General features: G+C 37.0%; 1 protein-coding gene across 7 annotated transcripts; it reads right to left on the reverse strand.

The window, feature by feature from the left end:
* Nucleotides 1-2,326: 2,326 nt before the first annotated feature.
* On the reverse strand, nt 2,327-13,374 carry LOC105840191 (tetratricopeptide repeat protein 14). 7 transcript variants are annotated; one of them, XM_036282657.1, is made up of 14 exons: nt 12,632-12,904; nt 11,920-12,114; nt 10,021-10,145; nt 9,853-9,929; nt 9,651-9,773; nt 9,323-9,537; nt 7,276-7,416; nt 6,983-7,174; nt 6,210-6,906; nt 5,798-6,105; nt 5,429-5,604; nt 5,235-5,361; nt 2,882-4,211; nt 2,332-2,686 (listed from the first exon to the last, which is right to left on the reverse strand). In XM_036282657.1, the coding sequence occupies exons 2-14, from the start codon at nt 12,078-12,080 to the stop codon at nt 2,576-2,578; spliced, it is 3,783 nt and encodes a 1,260-aa protein (XP_036138550.1). In that variant the 5' UTR covers nt 12,081-12,114; nt 12,632-12,904; the 3' UTR covers nt 2,332-2,575. The 7 variants fall into 7 exon arrangements, with proteins under 7 accessions (XP_012542521.1, XP_036138551.1, XP_036138550.1 ...); XM_036282656.1 differs by having other exon boundaries at nt 12,627-12,904; XM_028189725.2 differs by having other exon boundaries at nt 12,622-12,904.
* Between the last annotated feature and the right edge of the window lie 90 nt (nt 13,375-13,464).

The following is a 13,464-nucleotide window of genomic DNA, read 5'->3' on the forward strand; positions in this document are numbered from 1 at the left end:
GTCGGGTCTTATATTTTTAAGTTGTAATCAGCCAATCACAGTATTAACATCTTAAGATATTACTCGAGACAATCTTGAAGCATTAGACCATGAATATTGGGTCTTAATATTTTTTTTATGTCGTATTGTGACTTGTACTTTTTCGCGGATTAAATTGGCAGAATATCGCATTTGGGGGTTTCCCGACGCATACGTCACGATTATTTTGCGTGCAAACACAGCAAATCTTTTCTGGTAATCTCTCAGCGATTTATATTCAGCAGATTCAGCTTATGGCGTTTTCAACCAGGGTATCAATCGTATAATTTTTCCCCTAGAGCTGAAACGTGAAAAATGAAAAGTTTTAAGTTACTGTCTCTTTCTATTCAACACCAATAGAAAAAGACAGTTGAAAATTTTCATTTTTCACGTTTCCGCCCTAAGGAAAAAGTTACACGATCGCTGCCCAGTGCTGGGTAGAGACCCTTTAATCAGAGACTGGCCATCAGTTTTTGTCTAATTCCTATAAGTGAGAAAGAAATATAGGCTATCTCGCTTCTGCTCGCTTCTCGCTCTTCCATGCGCGCATGCGCGCCGTGCGAATGTTTCGCGCAACGTGATCGAGTTTACTATTGTAAAAATGGTTGGGTATTCCGCCGAATTTTGCAATAATTCGACAAAGAAGGGCTATACTATGCAAATATTTCCAAGAAATTGTGAACATCGTGTACCGTGGACGAAAAATGTTGGCCGTAAAAATTTGACACCTACGAATAATTCATTTCTTTATGAGGTTAAGTATCATGTTCATAACAAAATTACGAACAATTTAATTTAATAAAAGTTACGTTATAAAATTTGTCTTTTATCTTTAATTTTATTTTTATTTGTATTTTTGAATTATAATATTAATGGTAAGATGTGTTTCAAATATGAGCGGAAAGACAAAAATTGTCGGACCAATCAAAAGTGGTCCCCTGATGGCCAGTCTCTGATTAGAGGGTCTCTAGTGCTGGATTAACCCGTCTCAGGTTCTTTTCTTCTAGAACTGGCCAATCACAGTTATTCCCTTCTTCAGAAGAACGGCTGTGATTGGCCTTATGATGTCATTAATCGCTCCCGGAGCGATTAACCCAGGCCAGTCGAAAACGCTATCGGAATCCTAGCACACGTATTCTTTGTGCTGCTCGCATTCCTTAAAGACACAAGTCAAGATCTTGACAAAGTCTGATAATTTACATCTAGAAAGTTACAGAATTGTTTGGCACGTTAAAAAAAGGCGAAAAAGTCCAGATTTTCGAGAAAAAAAAAACGAAATAAATGCTTACTTTCTCCAGTCTCCACGGACGCGTGGATTCAAATCATCGGACCAATGAACGCCGGCAAAAGCAACAAGCACAAAAAAATTTATCTTGTATTCGTAGCAGTTAAGATTTGTATGAAAAACGGCACGGCGTTCAAGTAACTCGCAGCATATTAAATAATATAAGACCCGGGTATCAAAATGTCGCAGTTTTCTCATGTACAAATTCTCAGATACCGGTGGCTAAAAGGAGCTGTTAGATATACTAAAGTAGGAAGGGGAAAACGATACGTGATCACTTCCTATGACGGAAAATCGTCTCAACCAGTCTCGCAATTTTTTTTGTAGCGTTATATATTTGTGGGACTTTCAATTGTACAGTTAACTCGTTTACATACAACATACATAAGTAGCTTATTCCATAATAAAATCGCTCGTATTACGGGTTAAAGTGAACAATTGTAATAAGGAGTTAATCCATTTTCGACGGTCTATCGAGATGCTCGGAGCTGGAAAAGTTTATTAGTTTTATTTTAAAGTTTATTAATTCTAGTTTCATTAAAAGGGTTATTTTAATTATTACAATGATTACACAAATGAAATTGAAATTTTACTGTTAGACATTTCAATATAGAAGCGATGACCTGTTAAATCTTACAAGAAATTCTTACAACAGAAGTGCATAATCTTTTCCTTATAATTTTGCTTCAATCTGTTTCCTCTCATTTGAGAATGTACAAAATAAATGTACATACATATAAAAAAAGGTCATTTGCTTCCTATAACAAATGATAATGAAAAGCCACTTGCCAATTTACCTGTGTGTAATCTCTCCAATCGTGTACTCATTGAATGTTAATGAGCTGAGAATAATATAATTATATACTATATTGAACGTGAATACATTAATATTAAATAACTAAACATTTAAACTAAATATTTGACTATTGACGTAAGTTTCTTTTTACTTGATCTTGGGAATCATTTGAAATAAAACTTTACAAGTAAATTACAATATTCATAATTATACGTATAATTGAATTAATTACTATTTAAATTAATTTGATTCACATTTAAATTAAACAAACTTTAAATCATCAAAATAAAATTAAAACATTTAAAAAATAGAATTTTGATTATTATAGCTACGATTTGTAATATAATAGAAGGAATCAGCAAATTAAAGCCACAAGTGTCTCGATGTGCGTCATTCGGTCGAATATCCAGAGTGCGGACGATGAAAGGAGAGCGAATATATCACAGAGAGAGACAGCGACGGTGGAGATAACGTTACTACCAAATCTTAGCTGCAATGGCTCTCTGCATTAAAACGTTCTTGCTTCGCTGTTTCATGCGCTCAATGAAGTACTCCTTGCCGTCCAGGTTATCGTCAACAGGTTCATTCTGGCAACAAACGAGAGTTAGTTGGCTCGTGGCTAGTATTCTCTTGCGCATGTGGCTGATCATCATCATTATCGTCATTTCTTCATTTGTTATTCTTCACTTTTATATATCATCAATCAGGTTTTATCATGATCGTCATCGTAAAAATGAGCTGATCGTTTCGTAGGCCGAAAACCTACGCGAAGTCTAACCAACCTTGGTACTGGCTGCATCGCCCCCCTCTCCCTCTCCCCACCTCTCATAGTCGTCATCGTCCCTCTCTTCTCCTTCGCTCAAGGGTCCAGCTTGTCTCTTGTTAGGTGGCACGGTCGAGGAGCCACCGCTGTTACCTTGCTGATGTTCACCGTCATCACCTCCTTCGAGCATCTTGTTTATTTTTTCCTTCGCTTCGTCAACCTTTCTCATCGGATCGGGTGAATAGCTGCGATCACTGTATCGATCGCGCGACGAGGCACGACGGTCCCTGAAGTCCCGCCTGTCACGAAAATCACGGAAGCCTTGTTTGTTATGAAAGAATCTGCCGCCACGATTACCGCGACCGCCACGACCACCGCGATTGTTGAAACCACCGCGACGATTGCCAAAACGATTATTGTGCTGATTGTTGTAGAAGCGATTTCGATTCTGGAAATTGTTACCTCCACGATGATTTGGATTGTTAAAGTTTTGAAAGCGTGGCTTGTAGTACGTGCCACGATTGTTGTATGGCCGGAACTGTCTCTTGCGATAATAACCTCGATCGTTCGATCTACTGCGACTACGACTTCTAGTGTACGACGATCTGGATCTAGATCGTGATCGCGATCGGCTGTACGTAGGAGATCTGCTGTACTTCCTTTCATAACTTCCAGATCGTCGATTCGAATATGAACGAGAGCGACTGCGTCTCGGCGATCGAGATCTAGATGATCCGGAACTAGAGGCACTGCGAGACCGACTACGCGAACGCTTCCCCGGACGATCTCTGCTCATACGCTTATTCATGCCGCCCCTACTGCTCGATTCGCGTTTCTTCGGAGATTGTCGATGACCTCGTTCAGCTTCACTATCGGAATCAGTTCTCGGACCTTTGGCTTGAGTCTTTGTAGTTGGCGGAGGACGCGGTGGTTCCGGCGGATGCCCAGTTCCGCTGTTCTGGCCAATCGGTTGGAATTTGCCGCCCAAATTGTTGCTAGAGCCGAATTTAGTCGGTGTAGTTTGTGACATGGACATAGTGGAATCTTTGTATGATTGAAATTTATTTTGTGGTTGCGGTGTCGGATATTTGACGGGTGCTTGCTTTGGTATTGGAGGTTCTTTCGGCAACGGCGGTGGTGTCGGTGTAGGTTGCGGCGGTGGCGCTCTTTTTTCAGCAAGTTCGCGTTGCATTTGCTTCCGAATATTCATAGATTTTTCAAGAGCCGCACGTTGCAATCTTTCCTCCAATTCATTGTCATCGTCCTCGTCGCTATCCACGAAGACATTAGACTGTAACTTCTTGTCCGACTGGACATCTTGCCATTTTTGCGGAGGAACATCATTTTTTCTGGAATCATACATAAATGTAAATTCGCAGCTAAGTAAAATATAATATCGTTATCTTATATCTTGAAAAAGAAATTTTTTTGATAAAATTAACGTTTGTTCACAATTTAAACTTCTATAAAAAAGGGTATATATTAAGTATATTAGTACAAAGATATTAATATAAAAAATCAGAATCAAAAGTTTAATATTAATAAAAACTTGCGATATAGAGAATAAAATTGTAAGTTGTATTAAATTTTAATATAAAATTTATACAATTGAGATATATTATCTCCCCCCCCCCCCCTCTCTCTCTCTCTCTCTCTCTCTCTCTCTCTCTCTCTCTCTCTCTCTCTCTCTCTCTCTCTCTCTCAACTCCCCGTTGTCACATTTTTGTTTCTGTCCGATTACCATTACCAAAGTTGATGCATGGATTTATTGGACTCATTGGATCCAAGTGACTCAACCGGTTAAATAATGTAATTTTAAAATCCAATATCTTACTTTCTAGCATTATAAAACATAATTTAAAAAAATAATAAATCGTTACTTTCTAACGGTAACATGTTATAATGATAACATGTTCTTTTTTACAAAAAAGTAATATAGCATGTTATTTTTACGAAGGTCTCAACCCTGGAAATTATATAAGCTAAATATAACATATAACAATCAGTTTGCAATAAAAGGATTTGACTCACAGTAATTAAACACACGATTACCAATTTAAAACAATCATGTTTTCTATTATCATTATTTTTTAAATAAAAACTCACGAGACATATGTATATGTGCGGGCCATAATTATTATTTGTTTATTATTGCTAATCGATTTTGTATTATCAAGAAAAAATAATCAAAGGAACAATTTTGTCAAAAAAGTAAAATTTTTATTTAAGATTCAAAAATTTTCCTGAATACCAATAAAATCCCATGAAAATTCATAATTTTCAAGGCTAAAAAAGAAATTCTCAAAACATTTTATTTTTCCGACTTTTTCTCCCGATCGTAAACACCTTGTTATGTGCCTTTAATTACTCACCTAGCAGCTTGCGCAGCCTTCCACTTTGCATTTAACGCAGCAGTGTCTAATGTAGGGAGTTTCGGTTCGGGATGAATCAATTGAGATTCTTGTTCAAATATGTCTGTTAGTGGCTTCCTCTGGATTTCTGCACAATACGATTATGATAAAATTTCGTATATTGTTATACTCAATATTTTTAATAATATACGCACCTTTTCTTTGTTGCGCAGTCATCGGTAACCTGGATTCTCGCTCGTGATACGCTTTCGAAGCTTCATCTCTCTCTCTTTCCCTCTCTCTGCGCAGCTCCTCCTCTCTGCGTGAACTTTCAGTGAACTTCTCCGCGGTGCTAAGAGGGGAAGGTATGTCATTATACTGTGCTACATACCTATTAAATATAAAACCATAAGTAGAGTACGATATTTGACAATCGCGCGATTTCCATTCATTTGCGTTAGCTGAGGATATGAAACAGCATAAATCAAAATAACAACGCGAGTTTAAATCAAACTGCTTAACTGAAAGGTAATAAAAAAATATTAAACTTATCACTATAAGAAAATTTTAACAATGGTTCCAACCTTTTAAGTGCCGCACAGTCTTTTTCAACTTTCGCATAATAAGCATTGAGTTTAGACTCTAACTGTTCCAAGTCCGGTAATGATGATTTTTTTAACGCTTCTAAATCTCGTTCGAGTTTGTCCTTATTTTTACGCTTTTTCCGTTCTTCCTTCTTCTTCTTTTTTCGACTCTTCTTGTCCTCCTTTTCCTTATCTTTTCCCTTCTTCTCTTTCTTCTTCTTTTTCTTCATTTTTTCGCTCTCGGAATGTTTCTTTTCCTTTTCCCTTTCTCTCTTCCATCTTGCTGTTTCTTCCAGGAATTTTCTTACCTATTAAGATGTAGAAAATCGACATTATTTTACATTATTTTCATTTTCATGTTGCATGCCTTTAAATATATTGTAATTGGGCAAAATTATAAAATTATACTTGCCTTATCTTCATAATCAGAATCGTCCTTAGTTTGTTCAAGAAACTTGCGAACTTTAATTTCGTAGTCGTCCATTTTCTCGCGTGTATTTGCAGTATAAGAGGCCGGTGCGATAGTATCGTGAGTGGTAGCAGTCGCAGCGGGAGGATTGTTATATTGGGCCATCCGCTTGCTAAGTGGCGAAAGTGAACTGCGATGATCTTTCTTATGTTTGCGTTTACGGTTTGGTGACCGGGATGCCGATCGTGAGCTTCCCGACGACGACGAACTGCTCGAATCAGAACTCGAAGAGGTTGAAGATCCGGTGGATGAAGAGCTCGAACTGGAGCTCCATCTTTGTCTCTTCTTTGATCTAGATTTTCTCTCTTTCTTGCGCTTCTTTTTGTCTTTCTTGTTTTCTGCAACGTCATTCTCAGCTTCGAAACTTTTAAATGTATCCAGGGGATTTAGTGACGCTGTGAGAGTCTTAGATTTTATGTAGTCAATGGAACTTCGCGCTTCTTCATGATACGGCGCAATCGCCAAACAATTTTCATATGCTTTTTGAGCCTCTTCATATTTTTTTTCGTCTTCGTAACTGCGTCCGAGCGCAACCAACGTTTCCGCCATATATTTACGAGCATTTGCATGCGTCTGATTTAATTTCAAGGCTGTTTCAAAGTCGTCAATCGCCTTCTTGAAACTTCCGCTATTTGCATATCTGTAACACAAAGTAGTACATTAGACGCACTTGTGCGTACGTCACATACTAAATGCGCGGTACACTGCGAACTTACAATGCTCCTCGTGCAACCAAACCCTCAACATTGCGAGGATCAACAGTGAGCGCCTTGTTGAGGCATTGAAAAGCTTCGGAATGACGACCAGCCTTGAAATGATCTATACCCTCGGCAACACTTCGGAATGCCCACTTGCTCGCTTGTGCTTGTCGCAATTCAGAAGCGTATTCATTTGGCGGAAATCTCTCTCTGCACATCAGCAAACAAACATAATCAGACATACAAAGATATTTAAATTATATACACGTATGTATATATACATTAGTAAATTTTATAGCAATGTTTCTCACCTCAATCCAACCATATTGGAATGATTGTCTTGACCGAGACCGATTAAGTCACACAGATATTTTATGTTGTTTGGATTGTTGAAGCCAGTACTATTCTCCAACAGCGTTTCATAATTCTGGCCTTTGTTGTCCATCGCTTTCCTATATCACAGAAAAAAAAAACTGATTATTAAACTTTGCAAAAATCATTGTGACCTTTGACCAAAGAAGAGGAAACCAAAGCTACTTCATTAACGGTAAAACTAAAGACTGATAATCATGTCAGCCGAATCCTTATTAATCCTGTTGATAAATAACGCTTGTCTGGCCATTCGTGTGCGCCTGCTCTCCAACATCTCGTACTCCATGTACTTTTCTGCTTTGTAAGCACATGCATATTTATGTGTGCAGTATTTGTTGCAGTCTTCCCATATACACGTATATAACAAAGTTTAATTGTTCATTTATTCCTGTACAATAACATTTGTTCACTTCAATCTGCATGTATTAATCAATGACACGATACTAATGCCAAAAGTGTTTTAAATATCTATGCCTCCTGATCGTCTCACATATAAATTACTGTACAACTTCTGGTATTAGAGTCGTTCAAAATCTACCGTTTGTACCGTTAAGAAGCAGCAGGAGTCCGAAATAGGGATACGGTGCAGAAGGTAAGATTCCTTTTTATTAGCAAATATAATCTCATTGTTATAATTTACATTGGTAAGAAAACCTGAGTATTATGTAAACTCGTCTCTCACCTTTCACCGTTAAGACGTATATTTCTAGTATTTTGTATCACATTTGTAATCAGAGGATATTTTTCTCAACATAAAAGCACACGGCCTATCATCGATCGATGGTGTGGTTTTTACAAGTTTTTTTTGTGCGATAAAATAAATTGCATAACCCTAGGATAGGTTGGGAGCCACGCCTGAGTATATTATCTTCCAAGGCGGACCAAAAAAATTTTTTTTTACATGTAGAACTTTCATCAGTTTGCATTTTGTGGTGTCAATTATCAATATGACATCACTTTTTTTATTTGTCAATATAAGCTGTAAGTTTAAACATTAGGCATTATTATGATAAGGCGTGATTCTTTTAAGGATTAAAGGTAAACAGGTTTTTGGACGATTAAGATTCGAGTTGTTTGGTCTCTGCTTCAAAACTCATTAATTTCCTCTATGGAAACAAATCTACTCTATCTTACCTTTAATAAAGAAAATACGATCGGACACGAAAACGGACCTTTTGCCATGATACAGTATTATTTGCGCAAAAAGATTATATTAGTGCACATAAAAAAAATACAGTAACGTACATAGACATCCTTATAAGAGACCAAACAACTTTAAATCATGTTATACCTACCGTCTGATGCATTCATTCTGACTGCTCAAGGCTCAATGTCTCATACTGGAAATTCAACCTCAAAAATCATTTGCGCCATAGTTTGGCTGGTGCTTTGAGAGTAATATATCGCAAACGTAGATAGAATATGTGCGCAATAGAGCCATTTCAACCAATGTTTTGAATTCATTTGTATCACATTAGAAATTCATCATCATACTGACTATCAACTTTTTACGTTACATAGAGTGTCTGGCACCTAAATTCATAAAAATGTGTAAGAGGAATCAAAACTAGTTCACCTAATTTTGTTAGTATCACAGTGCTTCTGTTAAAATTTGACTTTCTTTTTCCACATGCCATATTATCCTTACCTTTATCTTTTTTGAAAGAAAAAACTAAAATAAAGAAACGAACAAAAAACACGACATACGGTATAACAATAAAATTATGTTCAAGCAACACACAATTTTAAAAAATCAGTGTGAACTTTATATCTGAATGTATCACAATTTAAAACTCTATTTCACAGTGCAAATGCTCTTCTTATAGTAATACACAATGAACAAAAGTGTGACATCACAAAATGCTCTCATTGTTTATCATGTGAATAAAACATCTTCTGGAGAGTCAACTTACAAGATTTAGTGAAGCATATTATGGATTCGGTAGACTTGCAATTACGTCTAGTTGCTTTATTATGTTAACTTACTTGTAGGCTTCTGGAAGATCATCGGAATGGATAAGTCCCATAGATGGGTGTGGCGATTGCCCTTCCCGGGCAGGTACGTTCATAACTGCAACAACTCGTTCAGCCTCGACGTTAATTTCACTGACTACGACGCAGACGAGATCATTTGCCATGTAGCCTCTTGTAACACCTTTCTTGTCCACCGCCGGCACAGTGGCCGTATTTAATATTAGTGCCTAATAAACACAATATGTAAAAATCTGTTATTAAACATAAATGAAATAAAAAATAGATATTCTTTTAGTAAACAGAATTACTAAGAAAAGCAATTTGTGATTTATCGACGTACCTTAACTCCTAATTCAGTAACAACTCTAGGACAATCACTGCAGTTACAAAGCACCTTCAGAAGAAGACCTGCGGCGCTTTTACCCATTACTTGTGCGAAAACTACATCCCCAACCACTAAACTCTATAAATTAAATAATATAAAATTAGAATTGGCGCATTAAGTTTTTCTTGGAAAAATTTAAATGTTTGCTTCATTGTACCTCTAAAAAGTTGCGGATACGTTGGGACTTCTCCATAGTGACAAAAGTATCAAGTGCTGGCACTGTAGCATAAAACTCTGAAAACACAATAAACGTAAGTTATTGTACAACATGGCATAATTTCGCTTCGCATCTAAATAAAAGAAAAAACATGAGAAAAATTATTACCTTCATCTCCCAGCTCCAGCTTAGTACGGTCTGTCGATTTCTCTAAGTTAGCTTTATCATACAGTTCATCAGCCTTTTTAGTAAGAAACTGTTGCAGTTTCAGACGTTTGCCTCTATCTCCAAAGCTGTAAGAAGCCCCAAAATTTTATTTATTCCTACAATACTGTCATATATAAATTTGAATGTGTGGTTTACAAATATTTCATTTTACTTAACAATGAATTTAAGTTAAAAAGATCAGATATCAGATTGTGTTTATAAAGATTTGCATTAAAATTTTGTTAATAAAAGTGCAAAATAAAAAAATCTTATAGGTTTACATTATTAAATCATTAAACTCAATAGCATTCTAGATTTAAAAAAAGACAAATTAGTGTAAAGGTTAGAGATGGAAAACTACCGAGTCATCACTATTGATAATTACCGATAGTTTGATATCTAAAGGTCATCACACAATGCCAGGCAACAGGCAATAGGAACAAGAAATAAAGAAAGAAAGAAAGAAAGAGAAAAGATCCTCTCTCTTTCTCTTTCATTATTTCTGTTCCTATTGCCTGTTGCCTGGCATTGTGTGATGACCCTAACTATCAATAATTATAGTTTTTAATAGTATAAAATACATTTATAAAACATATTTTGTGTATTACATAACATGTTTACAAAATTATTCAAGTTAATTATACATATAAATACAGAATTTTAAAAAATATTTGAATGTAAATTTGTAAGTTTTTAGGGACGTTAATAAAATTAAGGGTGTATCAGACATATAATCTTAGACAAAAGTGCATAAAATTTGAAATACTTAAATATCTACGCCTAGCGCATAGTAAATCTAGATGTAAGAAACTTGAACGATAGTTGGAGTATTATTTTTACTCTTACAAAGATATTTTTCACGTATTTGCGATTTTTTTCATTTATGAGTTTAAACTTTTGACAGTGAAAATGCACAATTATCTCAAGTTATATTTTATTTCTTTAAAACGGTAAAGACAATTGAAACTTGGCAGATATTTTCATCTATTCATATACTAGATGTACAAAAAAATTCAAAACACTGATACTATTTCTTCTATATTTTTTAACTGTTTCATCCATCAAGATCGTCTTTTTCCATAAGATAGAAAAGGATACCATGTAAAATCAGTGAAAATTAAAATAGTTATAACTCAGCAACCGTTTAGTGGATGCGTTTTCAATTTTTTGCAGTATATTAAGGAAACTAAAAGAACAATTTCACAAATTTTTAGTAACTTTGTACTATTTTGAACTTCAGTCCGATACATCCTTAAAACGAATGCGATTACATTATATTATATTTAAATTGCATAAATTAAAAAAACTTAATCAAAACATTTCTGCTAAACAACATTTGATTCTAACAGTAAATATTTTTTGCTGTAGCTGCAAAATTTTAACCAATAAATTTAGCTATGGCAGAAATAACATTAGCTGTTCTTATTTTAAAGACACATCTTAGCTGTCATGACTAAATTTAAACTTCGATAATGAATCTTTTTTTCTGCGTGTACATTCTGCTTTTTTGCTTTTATTACTAACATTTGTCTTTGTAATAGCATTTATGACAATGACAATAAAAAAATAAAATAAAAAAATTGTCGAAAACTATCGATAGTTGCAAAAATACCATCGATAATTTTCTATAGTTAAAACTATTGTAATTATCGATAGTGCATCTATAGTTCCCCACTTTTAGTAGAGATGTGTGTTCAAATATAGTGCTTTTCATTTAGTAACACAAGTCGACACAAGCATCGTTTTATCTTTTCTTATGTTCAATGAGTAACAAAGATAGAACAACACTTGTGTCGACTTGTGTCACTAAATGGAAAGCACCCATAATCATCTGGTAATCAATAAAGCTGTGATATATACCTGAGAGTCTTTTGTCGTTGTTGGTAGATTTCAAAGCTAGGATCCTTGAGATTGAGCATGACCAGCTCATTTTCGTTGCGCTCTCCTTCCCATACTTTCTGCAACTGCTGACCATGGTAGTTCAATGCTTGCGCCACGAGTCGCGCATCCATAGACTCCATTGTCGCTTGGCAGAGATGAACCTAATCTGCAAGACTATGAAAAAAAATCGTCGCGTTTGAATTATCCGTGTCTTCGATCGCGACTACGAGAGCATCCATGAAAATGTGTGTGATGTATGATGCGCGCGCGTGTGTTGTGTGTTTTACATTATGTTGAAAAAATGCACACGTATAACATCACATCGTTACATCAAACATTGTTAAGTTTTCTCATACAAAAAAAAAAGAGCTTTTTGAAAACATAATCCAGGGCCAACGTGGTCGTTAAACGGACCGTCGCCCAATTGAAAAAAAAAAAAGTCATCTTTGCCTATTGCACCGCGTGCAGTCAAGAGTTCCGTTTCACACGATACGCATAGTACATCGTTTATCCTCGTTGTCCATCAAATATTAAACGAGAATAAACGATGCATCATGCATGAAGCGGAATGCGCTCCAAGTAAACGGCATTTGTGTCGAACTAGGAATTTGGAAGGTCACATGCGTTCCTCGCGCGCCACCGCGCTGTCCGCGGAGACGAAGCGACCGTGCCGTGCCGTACCGTACCGTACCGTCGATGAGACGACTTCCCGTTTCTCGTGAACCGTGAGCGAGGACGACGCCCGCCGTAATTCCGTGACAACCCACTCGCGTAGGCGGGCAAGAAACGCGCGATATATCGATCTCTCCTCCAGACAAGATGGTCGTTGCGGTGAAAACTCCGGGGACTGCGGGAACGGGTATCGGCGCCATGACGCTCCTTTCTCTCGCCGCCGAATCGGCCACCTTTTCAGCGCGCGTCTCTCGGCCGCCTCGATGATGCGGCCCCGAAATTATGCGAATTTACTTACCGCTCGCTCGGTGTTTTATGTGCCGCGAAGAAAGAGCTCCGGTAACGAAACTCCGACAAGAATTACGCTGCGCCACGAGACATCGTCGAATGGCGAACAGCGTGTACACATCAGAGTACGTCTGGTCAGAGCTGCCAGATTTTGCCGGGTTGCCCGGCACGGTAGGCCGACGCATGCGCTTACGAGTTGAAATACAGTAACGTATCACAAATCTGTAGACTCTTGTGACTACACACTCAGGTGTGCGTGGATAAGTAGAGAGTAGAATGTTCACATAATGATAAAAAGTACACATTTTTCTGTAATTAAGAAAAATATTTTATTTGGCAAAAATACTACTGAGATATCCTCTGTACTGAGAGTACTGGGCCCGCCAAAATTAAGCGCCCATAATACACATAACTGTATTTGCCATCCATTACACATGCGCGGCTTGACCCATGGCGGGGGGTCTGGCAGCACTGCGTCTGGTACGTCGCGCGAGTCACGATTGACGCTGTTACGCAGCGAAAAGCGGAAACGATGATGCGGAACAATCGCCGACGGCGTAAACG

The sequence above is a fragment of the Monomorium pharaonis genome, chromosome 2 (genome assembly GCF_013373865.1).
Source record: "Monomorium pharaonis isolate MP-MQ-018 chromosome 2, ASM1337386v2, whole genome shotgun sequence".
Lineage (NCBI taxonomy): Eukaryota > Metazoa > Arthropoda > Insecta > Hymenoptera > Formicidae > Monomorium > Monomorium pharaonis.

Excerpts from the sequence above, each read along its gene's own strand:
- LOC105840191 (XM_036282657.1), bottom strand. The coding sequence starts at position 12,080 with ATGGAGTCTATGGATGCGCGACTCGTGGCGCAAGCATTGAACTACCAT. Across the intron at positions 5,605-5,797 it reads GACTGTGCGGCACTTAAAAG|GTATGTAGCACAGTATAATG; the intron begins GTTGGAACCATT and ends TATATTTAATAG. Across the intron at positions 5,362-5,428 it reads GACTGCGCAACAAAGAAAAG|AAATCCAGAGGAAGCCACTA; the intron begins GTGCGTATATTA and ends CGTATTGTGCAG.